The sequence below is a fragment of the Seriola lalandi genome, unplaced genomic scaffold (assembly GCF_002814215.2).
Source record: "Seriola lalandi dorsalis isolate HSWRI2012SDOR001 ecotype SW California unplaced genomic scaffold, Sedor1 jcf7180002054974, whole genome shotgun sequence".
Lineage (NCBI taxonomy): Eukaryota > Metazoa > Chordata > Actinopteri > Carangiformes > Carangidae > Seriola > Seriola lalandi.
This window is the reverse complement of record NW_019525524.1, coordinates 352,134-367,764: the sequence shown is the minus strand read 5'-3', so window position 1 is coordinate 367,764 and position 15,631 is coordinate 352,134. Positions and strand designations below refer to the sequence as shown.

The 15,631-nt window shown below is 41.3% G+C and overlaps 1 protein-coding gene and 1 non-coding gene across 2 annotated transcripts; both read right to left on the bottom strand.

Moving 5' to 3' along the window:
• Positions 1-1,709: 1,709 nt before the first annotated feature.
• On the bottom strand, positions 1,710-3,292 carry LOC111646684 (homeobox protein goosecoid-like). Its single transcript, XM_023396241.2, has 3 exons — positions 2,980-3,292; positions 2,562-2,770; positions 1,710-1,829 (listed from the first exon to the last, which is right to left on the bottom strand). Exons 1-3 carry the CDS (start codon positions 3,290-3,292, stop codon positions 1,710-1,712), a joined length of 642 nt encoding a protein of 213 aa, XP_023252009.2.
• A 10,113-nt stretch (positions 3,293-13,405) lies between these two features.
• Positions 13,406-13,495, bottom strand: trnar-ucu (transfer RNA arginine (anticodon UCU)). Its single transcript is given in 2 exon segments — positions 13,406-13,441; positions 13,459-13,495. It is a non-coding gene; the product is annotated as a tRNA-Arg (tRNA).
• Positions 13,496-15,631: the final 2,136 nt, after the last annotated feature.

Here is a 15,631-nt window from a genome sequence, read left to right as displayed (position 1 = left end):
CTTGTTGCCCTTTGAAGAACTGAGAGGAGAGAGCTGGAGCTGCTCTCCAGAGCAAGCCAAGAAGGGAAGAGAGCGAGAAGGGGTCTAGAAGACTGGTTTTGTTTGGTGACACCCTTGGGGGTCACATGTCACACGCTGGCCCACACTGGCTGGCCAGTGGGGTCCGTGGGGGGAAGGGTCATCCCCAGGTGTGAACGGTAAGGAACTGTGGAGTGTGAGTTCCTTTGTCCAGTGGAGCAAAGAAACGTTTGGTCTATTGAATGATTGAGTCCCAACACTTTGGTAACCGAAACGAGCCCGGGATGGAGGAAGACTTGAATTTCAAAACTCTAGCTGTCACTTAGATGTCATGGTAAATCCATGTTGAAACCATTCAACAGCTATGTGAGCTTGCTGCCCTTGGGTTTGCGAAACATAAGCAATCCCACATGAAACAGTTAGAACCTAACATCGTCCTGACCCTCAACACCAATCCTCCACCCATAGAGTTAGACGGGGCTTCTGGTGGTGGGGTACATGGACCAGCCAACCAGGGCTCCAGAATCGACTTGCTGAAGAACAAAAACAGTACCTAACCCCATGAAACTACCACAACCGCAAATCCTCAAGACCTCCCTGGCCTGGTAAAGGACAAAACCGACTGAGGAATGAGCCAAACTGCCACTCTGTGGACACCCACCGAAGTAGGTTCCAATCTTACCAGAGGGGAAAGTTGTAAGGCTCATGATGACCAGAGGGAGCATCAATTTCGGTCACAAGGCAAGATTGTGACTCACAAAACTCTCCACGAAAACCCAACAAGACATATGGTAAGTGCAAAACATCTCGCCTCAGTCAGGAAGAGATGGAAACCATCTGGCACCTCATCCAAAGAATGCAAAAGGGAAACAAAAAGGCTGATCTCCTCTCAATAGCGTCAGTAGCCACTGAGGCTTCCCCTCAAAACAACCCTCTCAACCAAACTTATGTGGCGGTTGAAGAATTCTACTAAGACCCTAGCGTCCCTGAGTCTACCCCACCTCAGGACCAGACTTCCATGGTCCCAGACAACACTAATGAATCAGATCTGGGAAATGAGAAATCAATGCCCCCAAGCACATGCCCCTGAAGACAGTTTCTGTGTCACCTTAATGAGAAAGGGTTTACATGAAAATTCTACGTGTCCTTGACGCTTGAAGGAAGCATGAAGCACTCCTTGATATGGCGGCGGACATAACCTTGATGTCACTAACACTTTTCAACAAGTTACAGGGGATTGCTCACCAATCTAACAAAAACTTGAAACTCTAGCCCTGTTCTCTGGAGGTTCAGCCATACACTCCCACTGGTACCCCACTGACAGCCATGTCTGTGATACAACTGACCATTGGACCCATGACTGCACCATCCAGTGTATGTGTCTCCTTTGTACTCCATTCCACGTCTCATTGGCAAAGACCTCCTCAATCGTCTTGAACCCCTGATTGACTTTGAATGATTGAAGATGTCAAGATGTCATCATAGTCAAATGCATCACCACAATAAAAAAAGTGACATTGGGTCACCAACAGTCTCATCACAGCAACTTTGGTCAACACAAGTGCCCACAATGCTGAAGTTCCCTTGAGCAGGATTCAGTCAGCTAACCTTTGACCTCTGGGGTTATGAAGACAGCGTCCCTGCACAGGATGAGTTTGACCTGAGAGCAGCAGGTGGACAGTCTGTCGGGTTCAGAGGAAGGAGGTAAAAAGACTCTTCTCTGCTCCAATGCAGGCAGGAGGGGAGGGGGATTTGACCTTTGACCCACTGCGCTGTCGCTTCCTCCTGGCCCTGCGGTTCTTATACCACACCTGAGAGAAACAGAGAGAGAGACAGAGAGAGGAGAGAGTTTTAGTTTCATGTTCTTAAACAGGACATTTAGAGCAAACAGAATGAACTAAATGAGTATTCTTGTGCTATGAAGTATAACAATCATATAGATCATATGTTTTGTAGAGTAAAAAATCTTCACATACTGACAGTCTCCTACATGTACAACAAAGATAGTTTTATGGCTTTGAGTCCAGTATGGGGATTTTATTCTACTGTAAATCAGCTCATCATGTTGTGTTGAAGGCAAATCAAGTCTCTGTTTTCATCTGGTACAAATATTTAAATAAATATTCTAAGTTGCTTTGAACAAAAATATCTAATCAAATAAATGAATTAATATTCAAATATATTGGAAAAGGGGGATTTAGAAGGAGAGAAGAGGAAAAGTGAATCAACCCACTGACAGAGTAAGATTAAGAAAACATTTTCATTTTCAATGACTTGTTTTTGGCTCGTGCGTAAAATGTAGAGAGGTTTCTGGTTTGTATGTTAAATAATCTTCGTTACAACATTAAACAGTTTTATCAGTTTCTTTCCCTGATAGACAGACTAACAGACTTGAATTGCCACATAAACAAAAACAAACTTGGTGAGTCGGTAACTCACGCGTAAAATGCAACCTGGAAAAAGTTTTCTGGACAGATTTTACGCAATTCCGTGAACGAACAGCACATTTATGTTTCTCCATCCAGTGAAACATCATCACTCACCCTGACCGTCTCCTCGCTCAGCCCCGTGCTCCTCGCCAGCTCAGCGCGCGCCTCCATCCCCGGGTATTCGGTTAACTCGAACAGCGCTTCGAGCTGCTTCGTCTGACTGTCTGTGAACACGGTCCTTATCCGACCCTTCTGACGCGGCTGAGACTGAGCGGACACCCCGTCCTGGTGGTAACCATGGTAACCCGACGACGGCTGAGCATCTGGTAAAAAAAAAAAAGAAGAAAAACATTTAATAGTTGGAAGAAAAATATTGGATTTTATTTTTATATTATTATATTCATATTGACCTTGACTTTAAACTTTTTAAAACTTTTTCTTTGATGAACTTGAAACGATAATTGTTTTTTTTTTCTGTCTGATTTGATCCTAAATTTAATTTAAAAAACACTTATATAATTAGACCACAAACCTGCAGAGCAGCCGCTGAAGTTCACATACTGCATAAATGGATAAATGCTGCTAAAGTCGGTGCGATGGAAACCGGCTGCGTGCGGGTAAAACACCTCTCCAAAACTCATCCCTTGGTACTGCAGGCAGCCTGGCACTGACACTGGGACTGGGACTGGCGCAGGAGGCCTGAGGTTCCCAGAATCCAGAATGAATGCGCCGGGGATCCCCTGGAGATATCCGTCCGGTGGAAACTCCATCACTGGTGGCTTGTGTCCGAGCTGCGGGGAGAGGATGCGCTCGATGCTGAAGTCCGACATTCTCCTTCCGTCCATGATTCAACTGTAAGATCCAGAAAGTTTCCAGAAACTTGTCCCAGTGATCTCTGAGCTCCCAGAGTCCTTCAGTGTCCAGTTTTAAACAGAAACAGAAGCTGCCATCAAACACCTGAGGCTCTTTAATATGTTAATGAGCTTTTTGAATTTAGTGTTTGATGCTGGAGGTTCAGTCAGAGATGAGAAGAAATCTGGACTTTGATTTGACCTCTGAACCTTTTGATTCTTTGAACTGAGAGATGATGTGAGTGAATATGAAAAGTGTTTTGTCCATTAAATCTCCTACTCAACTGTTGACTTTCACTGTTCTTCAAACAACTTAATTATCTTGCTCTTATTAGAGTTAATGAGACACAAACACTGAGTCATCCTGTAGCTGTTTAGTTAGTTCAAAAATACTTTTAGGCTACATTACATGTAAAAAAAAAACAATATTTGTTGCAGCGTGCTATGAAATTAGACTTGGCCAAAATGTGAACAGAAAATCTTCTTTCTGTGTATCTATATAATATACAAATCTATAGATTTCTCCTGAAGAAGAAGTTTATACCTCTAAGGCCGTAAATCACAGTAGCTCAATGTATAAATTGTGTTTTAATGACAAAAATCAAGATTTCTATCTAATAAATACCTTTGCAACACAGTTTTCATTCTTATACAACCCAATCTCACACTTTTATACAGTTTTCATGTGTGCCAGTGTGGGTAAAGAGTGTGTTATGCTTGATGAAATATTTCCTGCAGGTTCAGTTTGGGGGAAAGTTATCTGCAGTGTGGAGTGGTGGCCTGCAGGTGGCGCCACACTCCAGGCTGTGTTCATTGTACTAAGCAAAACAGAGAGCAGATGCCACAAAGTTCCTATAAACAGGAACCTTACACAGGTAATATATAAAACATGATTGATTAACAAAGTGAACACCACAGACGGACTGTGAGAAATATATCTGATATCATCACAGTGAAACCAGTGTGTTTGATCTCTGTCACATCACAGCTCTGTGAGACAAACTGAGCATGAACGACAGGAGTCACTGAGCTGTTCTCACATTTTCTGGTTTTAATGTTGATGCTCTGCACATCTTCAGTCTGAAAACCTACAGGGACCAAAAGTGTCTGAAAACAGTATAATAATCAGTAAAACTGACTTTCTGTCACAAGAACAATATAATAACAGTATTACACTGCGGTACAGTGGCAGTAGTAATACTGAAGCAGTGGTATCACCTGCAGCAGGAAGAAGTCCACTATAGATACAATGGTGAAATTAAAATACTTTCTTATATACTATATATGTATTTATTCACCCACACTTAACATCTTAACATCAAGGAGTTCCATTCGTTTTTATTGATCTTTGTTTCATCATCTAAATGTCAACTAGTGGTATAATAGGGGATAAATTAAATCTTCACTTCAGTGTTAAAACTGAAGACTGCTTTAAAAGATCAAAATCAAAAGCATTAAATATGAATATGATGTTGTATTGAATCAGTGTCCACCCTCTGTGGTTTCCTGTGAGTGTCAGGTGATGTTAGCTCAGTCTGACTTCTGAGGGAAAGATCAATAGGTGATCAGTAGCATATCAATCAGTGTCCTCTCTTTAAACGCTCTCTTAACTGATCGATCGTTAACACGCATAAAGAACAGAAGAATAAAAAGATTACAGAAGTACAGCAACTTAACAAACATCCTCAGACTGAAGAGTGAGGAGCAGAAGGAACTGAACATTCACACATTTAAATATCACACACTCCTTTTAATTCAGTGTACAGGGCTCAGCTCAGTGTACAATGTACAAACATTAACAGCAAACAGGAGGAGAAGAGCTGCCTCCTTCTGAACACCTCAAAGACCAAGGAGATGGTCATGAACTTTGGGAGGTCTAGGCCCACCCTTCAGCCAGTCAACATTCGAGGGAAGGACATTGAGGTGGTGCACACTTATAAATACGTAGGTGTGCACCTGGACAGTAAACTGGACTGGTCCCTGAACACAGATGCCATCTACCTGAAGGGGCAGAGCCGGATCTTTTTCCTCAGGAGGCTCAGGACCTTTGAAGTCTGCAGTTAAATGTATCTATGAAATCTATCTATATCTGTCTACAATATGTCAGGGGACCAAGAACTTAAAAACATTTAGATTCAGTTTTAAACTCCTGTATATGTATATATATATATTTTAAACGTGCTTAATGTTTTAATGTATTTGAGTAACTTAATGGTTAAAAATTTATTCTTGGGTTTGTGATATCTTAATTATTTCCAAGGAAGATTGAAAGTATTTGGTACTAGAAATTCCTTGGATCAGTGGTCTGATGGCAAGACTCTAGTTAACGCTAATATTTGGAAGTGTATCACTGCAACGATGTGTTTGTTTTCCCTCTAATTTGTATCTAAATACATGGTACTTTATAAAATTGAATTGGAATTTATGCATGTTTTACTTGTGTACAGGTGGTGACAGTCAGTGCCATGAAGTTTAAAAAATAAGTCAAAGGTCAGAGTTCATAGTGGAAACAAGTGGAATAAACTCTTCTTCAATACATAAACTTTAGTTAAATGTTCCATATAGTATAAAGGTAGATGTCCATGTGTAGTGTGATTATAGATCAGGTCTAGCTTCTATATTAATACTGTGAAAGTATCAAAGCCTCAGTCCACAGAGAAATGCACACAGCCTGTATTCAGACACTGAGCCGCAAAACCAGCCGTCAGGACTTCTGGAACTTTGTGATGTCACAACAAAGCAGTCACCTTCCTCAGAGCCTCCTCTCTTCTTATTGGCTCACTGATCTGTTGTTACTACAGCTCCAGAGAGAAGCCTGAAGGAGGAGATGTAAAACTACACTGAGATGGTTTTTGATTCTTAAAACCACAAATATATCTTTTTATGGATCAACACTTCAAATACAACTCAGGGGCAGAGGAAAATACGGGATGATTAATAATGATAATGATGATGATTAAGCTGGAGACAGACCAGATTTCACCTGGTGAAATTTACTCAGGTGCTGAGGTAAAAAAGCATACGGGACAGGAAACAGTGTGGACAGGTTTGTAAACTGCAGGACCTAGCAGTTATAGGCTAATTATAAATTCAACAGCACTTCATTTTCAGTGACCTCTGTCACTGTCCTTCACTGTAGCTGAGCAGTGATATCGATTTCAAATGTTTTTGGCCTTCCATACTTCTCTGCTGCTTGTATTATTTTGTCCTACAGTTATTGAATGAGAGGACAAAACATCCCCCCCCTCGACCCGAACTGTCTGAATATTCGAGAGTCAGTCTGACTCAACTCAAAATGAAGGAGGCGGGGTTAATTTGTGACAGGAAGTGAAAACGTATTTGCTTATTTCTCTGCAAAATAAATGAGGAACATAATCTAGGGTTACTGTACCTTTAACAGCGTGGTTGGTGTTAGAACCAGCTAATCCTAGAGGATTTTTTTACACAGCTTCAGAGGTAACTGTCTGCAAGAGTGTAAAAAAGAAAAAAAGATTCTCTCAGTGTGTTGGTGCTTACATACTGCTGTACAGCTGTGGTGTGTTCAGGTGTGTGTTGGACTAAAACCCTTCAGATAATTCTGTCAGACTCTCTCAGCCTCTAGCTGCCTCGTCTCTCTCAACATGAATCAGCAAAACGTTGCGATGGCCCAGACGACTCACTGTGCCACACTCCAGACATCCAGCCCCCCTCTCTCTCTCTCTGCTCTCTGTCAGTGTCTCTCTCTCTGTCTGGCTGCTTCACTGTCTGTCTGACTCGCCCTCTCCACTGTAGCTGATTAGTAAGCACAGCGGGAGTTCACTCACAGGGCTTTTTGGACGCGTCTCAATTCTGCTATGACTGTGTCTTTTGGCGATCGTTCATCTCTCTCTCCATGTCCACTCACTATGTCGGCTGGGTTTCACTACTCCTGACCAGAGTGTCTTTTGGCAGGGTTTCAATACTGTGTCTGCTCGGCGCAGGATTTTAATGTCAAGACATTTCAGTGGCTTTTGGCTGGGTGTCAATACTCTGTCCACTGGTCTTAGGGTTTGATCCCTATACTCTGCAAGTTTTCTGGCTGGGTTTCAGAACTATGAAGTCACTCTCTCAGCTGGTTTCACTATTATGTAGTTTATCTTTTGGCTGTGTTTTCACACTGTCCAATGTTTCTTGTTTAAAGCCTCAATGCTGGTTTTGGCTGGACTGCAACAGTGGGGCCAACCCTATAATCTGAAATGTCCTGACTGACTGACTGACTGACTGATTTAGAGACTTTTTTTCAAGCAGACTGGGTATAAACTTGGTTCATGACTGGACTGTTTTGGGCAGTGTACTAAGTTGCTTTGGTTTTCCAGCTGCTTGGGAAGAGGAGGAGCGCTTCCAGTACACTGAGCCTCGCCTCCATTACAGCAAATAAACTACTTGAATTACATGTATCATTATTACTAAAGGAGGCAGAGGAATAACTAAACATAAGACACAGCGAGCAGAGAGAGCAGGAGAGAGGGAGGGAGAGAGAGAAGTCATCGGTAACGAGGCTTCGTACAAACGACTACTCTTCATATCAAACAGAGGGAGTGAGACATAAAGACCTGCCTCTAATAAAAGTCTTTTACGTTCTGGAGTTGAAGTAAATAAAGGAGGAGGAGCCTACAGCGCACACTTAACCTAAACTACACTAATGAAATACTTTAATATTTCATGTGAAAATATTTGATATTTACATTATTTGGCAACATATGTATGAATTATTGTATTGTGCAATTTTGCAGATATATAATTATAGATAATATGTTAATTATAATTATAGATAATATGTGCATCAACTGCAGTACTGAACAAAAGTATTATAGACTGGAATAAACAACCCGATTTTCATTGCACACAAACCTGAATGAAACTATGAAATCAAAGTTTTGTACCAGAGCTTTTTCTGCACAAACCACTAGGAGTGAGTTCTGTCTTCAATGCCTCAAAGCTTAAAGAACTTGTGTGCTAGCGGCTCTTTGAGCCGGTGCACAGAGGTAATTTGAGCTAAACGCTAATTAGCAGTGAAGACTGTCTTTAGTTTTGCAGATGTAGTGGACAGATTGAGTGTTTGAAATGATAATCTGATGATTTGAAAGTTAAGGAATCACCACAGTTATTACAATTCATGAATGTCTGAACCAAATCCAATAGTTGTAGACTGTAGTAGTTGACTGACACTGCCATCCCTAAAGCCTCTGTCCGTCCATCACCACTGGTCAGTCTGTAATAGTTTGGATATCAATGATGTGATCATGCATAAAAAAACCCAAAAAAGGACAAAAGGAGACAGGGAGGAGGGAGAGTTCGAGGTATGAGTCTAGTGCAGACTGATGTAACCCAGTGATAAACTGAATCCTGTGAGGACACGAGAAAGAAAGAGACAGAGAGGAAAAGTGGAGGAGAGAGGACATAATGTTCAGAGTAGAAATGATCTTTTATTGATAAGGATCAGTCAATAAAAAGGAAAGATAATTACCCTCCCTCTCTCGCTCTCTCTCTGTCTCTCTCTCTCTCTCTATCTCTGTCTCTCCTGCCATCAACCAGTCAGATCAGCTGATCTAGATCTCACTGAAAAACAGGATTATTCTGGTCTGCCTTCTGAAACTATCAGGAGTTGAGTTTTTGAATGGAGCGACCTCAGACTTCTGTGGTGGTCGTCTGGCTGGCATCAAGACTGACACCTGCCTGAGATGTTTGACTCATCTCACAGCAGACACAGGAACAAAATATTGATTCTGTGTATATTTTAAGTTTCAGTAAGCAGTAAATAGTTTCAAATGAATTACATGTAGTTTTAAAGCTCCATATTCTTGAGTTGTTTGGTTTTAAAATCTGCTGTCACCTAAACAGAACCATAAAAACATCAAACATGCTTTAGTTGCCATGAGTGTTGTTAGTCCTGTTAAACTGTTGGCCCCCCTCACATTTATAAAGACACATGGACCAGGTGAGATGGTAGAGTGCAATACAAAGCGTTCTGGGGAAAGCCACCTTTCAGAATTTCCTCCACTGAATTAGTAACTATGTTTTCCACTAAAAAGGCCTTTGACAAAGAAAGAGATAAGACCAGAGCACAGGGACTGGACATGAGAGCTCCTGGTCGGCCAGTGGCTCGTTAAAACTTCCATAAAGTCTTTACCGGTTCCGTCAGTGTCACTCATGCGGCCAGTCCCTGTGGATAAGTATCACATTGAATTTCTTTCCCAGTCTGAACCATGAAGCCAATACTGGTCTGGCTCTACCAACAGGAGAACACTATGAAATGCTAAATGGTCCAGCTTTAACTGGGTTTTCTTCTCCCATGTGTCAGTAACTTGATGCTACATAATGTTACATGTCTGTTTTCATTAGTGACAGTAGACATGATAATGTTAGCTAACTTGGTGTTACCAATATTAGGAATGTGATTGGTGAATGTTGCCATCGGTAGCTGACTAACTGTCAGCATTGCTGTGGAGCATATCCCAAAAATGGGCTAATGGTTGTCCTTAGACAGTTTTTTGTTGGATCTTGTGTTCACAAGGAAACTTATATGTTTAGTTGACATGTTTTTTTTTAATGTTTTGGTCTGAGATGCTGATGGTGACATTTGGTGACAGTGATGATTGTTTACAGAAACTTTAAGAACAGTAGATACAGAATGAAAGTGCCACTGACACCTGAACAGTCAAGTCAGAGTAATAGGTCCATCAGTTTGAAGATTTATCAGATGTTAAAACATTACACAGTGGTTTTTAATACTTTCTCATTTCATCCTCCATCCACACAATCACCAGTTAAAGGGTAGAATTACACAGTTCAGGTTACAAAGCAATCTAGCAGGTATTTGACCTGGCACATATTTGGTTGGCAACTGCAGCACATTACCAGGTGAGTTGAATCAGGAGAGAATAATAAAAAGAACAAGAGAGTATGAGAATAAAAGTAAAATTCAATTTATTGTGAACAGAAGGAATTTGGTGCTTAGACCCCAGCAGGAAGTGGATCACTATGAACAAGATCCATAGGTTTAAGGTCCTTCCAATAAGAGGAATCTTCCCCCGGAGTCTAGACACTGGTAGTGGTGATGAGGAATGGAGCTCAGGAATAGGAACGTTTTGATGAGGGAACTTCTGATTGGATAGTTTGATTAGAGTTGGTCTGGCGTCCATGGTTGAGGTGGAGAAAGGGTGGAGGTGGGTCACAGATGGTGCTGAAATGAGAGCTGAATGATGGTAGAGAGAAAGACGATTTTAAAGTTTGACAGCTTATGTGATTGGCTGAAGGCCACCGTGTAAGGTTGTGATTGGGTGAACATGTGAATGAGTCGTTGGAGCTTGTAGATTGCAGGAAATGTTGCTATGACTTAGAAGGCATGCGCAAGGAGATAGTCTTCCTGACTGAACTGTCTCTAAACTTCATTTGTCTTGTAACCAGGTTCAACTTTTCTGCAGGACATCCCTGTGTTATTTTTGCAGGAGGCCTTTCCTTTAATTTGTCCCCTGTTGACAAATTAAAAGAAAAGCCAACATGAACTGTCTTAGTAAAATGTTGGACAACCACAAGCTGCCCAAACAGCTTCAACGATCCGTAGCATTGATTCTATGTTCTAAGTCTCTGGGGATAAGATTTCCATAGTTAAGGGAAAAAAGTTAAGTAATTTACAGCAGCAAAAGAGATTTTATAGCAGTAAAATTCTACTGTTTCCATGGAGACAGTTGATTTGCTGCCATTAGCACTTGTGATACCTATTATCACTATTGGAAAGCGGGAAACATTGAAGAAGCTGCTATCTCATCCCCCTGTTGTTTTGACGAGAACTTCACCATGGTAACCTTTGATCACTAAGGTCTTTTGTGCAACAATTTAACTGACTTTAAGTCATGTTTTAAGGAAACATTAAGGAGAAAACTTCAGGGTTAGGGTTAGGGTTTTTATTTTATGGAAACCTTAACTCAGACTCAGACTTAACTGAAGGTGTTTTATGCAACCCGCCCCTGGACTCTACAGGAGGGAGGAAAACACTCTTCCATAACATATTCCCTCATTTGATGTATTGATGGTGGGGGGTGGAAAGCTCTGTCTAGCATGTACATGTCGATCTCTCATATGGTGTTCACCTGGATTGAGATCTGGCGATGATGAAAGCTGTAGCATGATGTAGCAAGCAGGTCAGCTGTGTGGATGCATCTTCATTTGTTATGTTTCTCCGCTCATTCAGGTTCTCCCTTTAATTTGTCAGCATCTAAATATATTAATGCCTCTGACTGAACACTCACAGCTGTTTGGTTGAGATGCAGTGTTGCAGTCTGACCAGCAGGGGGCGGTGCAGACAGCAGAGCAGACAGATGGCTGGTGAAACCATTATGTAATGTCTCCCAATCCTCTTTCTCTGTTTCTCTTATCTTTTCATCGACTTATCCTTCATTCAGTCGACATCTCTCTCTCACCAGCACACCATCCTTCCTCTGTGTCTCACTCGTTATCTCTCTCTCTCTTTGCCATCCCCTGCCTCACACTCCTTACAACGGTTTCAACAATATCATAATATAATATCATTTTAAAACAATGGGGAGACATTCAACTGTCGGCTCTTTGTCTGACACACACACACACACAGCCACACACACACACACACACAGCCACACACACACACACACACACAGCCACACAGACACACATACACAGACACACACACACACACACACACACACACACACACACACACACACACACAAACTAGACAGTCATTAGACGACTGTCCGACCTTGACTACAATGCACAGCCCACAGGAGACACACCACACATTCATTCACAGACAAACACACACACACACACACACCTCACAGCCTCCCTCCCGCCATGCTCTTCGCCACCTGAGGCGGTACAGAAGTCTTTCTCTGAATAATGTGATCTCTCATCTGGCGCGCTTGATTTAACTCAACTCTGCAGGATTTGTCTTCCTGCCATAGATCCGCCTGTCTTTACTACTTCTGATGAATCAAACGACCCCTGCAGGTTTGTACAGAGCTGAATGCTGAGCTCTGCTTTCACCAGGAGAGAGAGACACACAGAGACAGGATGGGACTAGAGTGATTTGGACTTTTTGAATAACCTCTGTCTTTTCAAACACATTATTATATTACTCTGTATTATTTTATTGTTTCTCATAAATACCATGAAATTATCAAAAATCATACTGTCTGACTTCATTTACCTGTCTGAGGCTCTCAGCTCAAAGCCAATTGGTTCCTATAGAAGATTTGAATCTTTAAAACACAATATATATAATATACAATACAATATGTAGTTTCAATTTTAAATAGGGGCTCAGTAATTTCTTAAATCATCTGTACACTGTAGTTTTTTTTTAGCAAATGTTATTCAAACAGGAGGAAATAGTACATCTGTTGGGAACTATTTACAGCAGTGGATTAATCCATGTTTGATATTAATCCACCTTTAGTATTTTGGGCAGCAGGACAGTGTGAGTGAGACTGAGATAAACTGAACTATACTGTCATGTGTTCATGGTGTGTGTGGCTAATTCATGTGGTTTTAATAGGAAACAGTGGAGCTCTATGGCTCAGGGGGAATCAGATCACAGCACTTGTTAGTTGGAGACATTCATTGTTGATTTGGGTTTGCACATGTGATTGATGAGAATCTGAATCAGCCCCACCCCAGTCTGGGACAATCCAGTAATCCTCAGGTCTGTTCAGGCATTGTCTCAGTGTCCTCAGGTCCCTGTAGGATCACGTCTTTTTTTTTGTAAATGAATTTAGGTGTGTTGGTTTTGGACAGGATTTTCATGGCCTGTTTCAGATTAGGTCCAAGATTGTAGACCGGAAAACTAACTGCTAAAGACATGGAGGAAGATGATATTGGTTTAGAAAAATATTCCAAAAAATGTAGAAACATGCTAATAGTCTTGGATGTGCAGCATGACTGGTCAATACTGCATCCATTGTAGCATTGCTCGTATGACATAATGAGGAAGCTGTGCCACTGTATGACACTCAGAAGGGTAAATCACTTGCATTGCTCTGCTGCATCACAACTAATAGACAGGTTGTCTTCTAGGAGAGGGCAGCAGTAATACTTCCAACTCATAAAGGTCGACTCTGGTGGGACTCGAACCCACAACCTTTGAATTACTGCTCCTGTTCTACTAGAAGTCCAATGCGCTATCCATTGCGCCACAGAGCCTCATGGCTGCTGGGCTTCACTGAGGTTTTTTGTTTGTCCAGAGACAAACAAAAAATGTTTTAGATCTTGAACAATAACACTGAGGTTGTGGCCACTTGTCTATGTCTGTGTGTCGTTAAAGAATATCGGTGTTTTGGTGAGAAACACCTTTACCTTTATGGAAGTGCTGTGAGGAGATATTCCCTGTGAGGACCACGAGCTGGTTCCAAGACAACTGAGTGGATTTGTTACTCACAGGAGGTCCGACTGTATTTTATGTAGTATTTATTTATATTTTCTATATTTCTTTACATGTTTATTGTGATATATTTCTCTTTATTGTTAATTTTTTTCTGTCTCTATTTAAGTAAACTGACCTGCACTACTTTATATTTCTTTTCTTCTTACTGTGTTTATTGTCATGCACCAAAACACCAAAGCAAATTCTTTGTATGTTGAAAACCCACTTGGCAATAAAACCAGATTCTGATTGTGACTCTTGATGCCTCTTGGTAGAGACATTATTGTTTTATTAAGAAGAACCCGAGAAAAATAGCCCATCTGAACGCCAGAAAGGACGCCAGTCAACGTGGAAATGAAAGAGACCGGAGTCTGTTTGGATTGATCTGGGCTGCTGCCAGAATCTGATCTCACCGGTACCGTGAGTAAACGAGCGGATGAGCTGTTTTCTGAACCTGGCTACGATCAAACATTAAAAGGTGACAAATGAAAGAAGGAAGTGTTTGACGAGCAGACAAATGAATCCATAAACTGCCTATAAAATTACGAAATCACTGAAACTATAGGCCACGGATTAATATCGCTGCACGGAAAGCGGACAACTTTAAAGGTGATGCGAAGATCTCAAAGATATGAATGAAAATATTACAAGCAGATGGAAATAAAATATAATATACGAAACAAACTGCGGAAAAGGCCCGGAAAATAAAGATATACGCTCAATGGAAATAAAGTAACTTAAATTACCTATAAACGGATTGAAACCTAAACAAAGCACGGCTGTGCGCATGAAGGAGTAAAAATAAATAAAACAATAACCGAAATACTAATGAATATTCAAACAAAAGCTGTCGGTTTTACTTACTACAAACGAATATTAAAGGCTGAAAATGAAAACTGAAACAATGGCAGAAGGAACGGAATGTGGAGTCACTGAAGCTGATATTACTGAGATGGACGCTGTGCAACAAAGGAAAGCGTTCAAATCACTCAGCGCAACACGCAGAGGGAAACTCTCGCACTGTACAAGGAAAATGAATGAAATAAAAACAATGATGAAAGAGGGTGCTGATGTTGACAAGATTAATGAAGGTGCAAATGAATTGCTAAGACTGCTGGATGAATTTAAAAGGTGTCATGAATCTGTTCAGAAACTGCTGCCTGAGGATGTGAGAATGAATGAAACTTTGGACTGGTATGAGCCAAAAATGGCTGATTATGATGCTTTTCTAACTGAAGTGGGTCAATGGATAAAACCTCAGCCTGACCTACAGACTCTTGTGGATGTTGGGGATAGTGTCTCACAGACTGGTTCAAAGGCTTCAAAAGGTTCCAAATCTTCATCTGTTGTTTCAGCACGCATGAAGGCTGCTGCAGACAAAGCTGCTCTGCAGGCCAGAGCTGAAGCTCTCAAAAGGAAACATGAACTGGAAATGGAGAAGCATCAGCTGGGTTTAAAAATGGAATCCCTGGACTTGAAAGCAGATATTGCTGCAGCTGATGCGAGGCTAAAGGCTCTGGAGAAATTTGAAGATGATGAAGCATCAGAATCTGGAAAAGAAATGGAACAAATAAATGCGGCTGACAAAACAGAAGGAAGCCTAACACAACTGGAGTTTGCACAGATAGGAACCATACCTAAGACACCCTTACAAAAAATGATACACACTCAGTACCCACCATTAACTGGAACCAAATACGTACAGATGATGGAAAGGCACTTCATAGCTACGCCCTCTATCTAAGAGGCTGTGGTAATGCAGTTCAGGACCTTCCATATATGTCAGAGCTGGACTCACCATCTAACATGAAAAGACTTGTTTCCAAACTCCCATTTAAACTTTGAGAGAAATGGCGGTCTGTTGTATGTGACATCACTGAAAGAACACAGCAGAGACCTAAATTCCATGACCTTGT

What these genes read in the sequence shown, in the direction of transcription:
- LOC111646684 (XM_023396241.2), bottom strand. Translation starts at nt 3,292, where the DNA reads ATGGACGGAAGGAGAATGTCGGACTTCAGCATCGAGCGCATCCTCTCC. An exon ending in CTTCAGCGGCTGCTCTGCAG is followed by an intron (nt 2,771 to 2,979) that starts GTTTGTGGTCTA and finishes TTTTTTTACCAG; the next exon opens with ATGCTCAGCCGTCGTCGGGT. An exon ending in TGAGCGAGGAGACGGTCAGG is followed by an intron (nt 1,830 to 2,561) that starts GTGAGTGATGAT and finishes TGTTTCTCTCAG; the next exon opens with GTGTGGTATAAGAACCGCAG.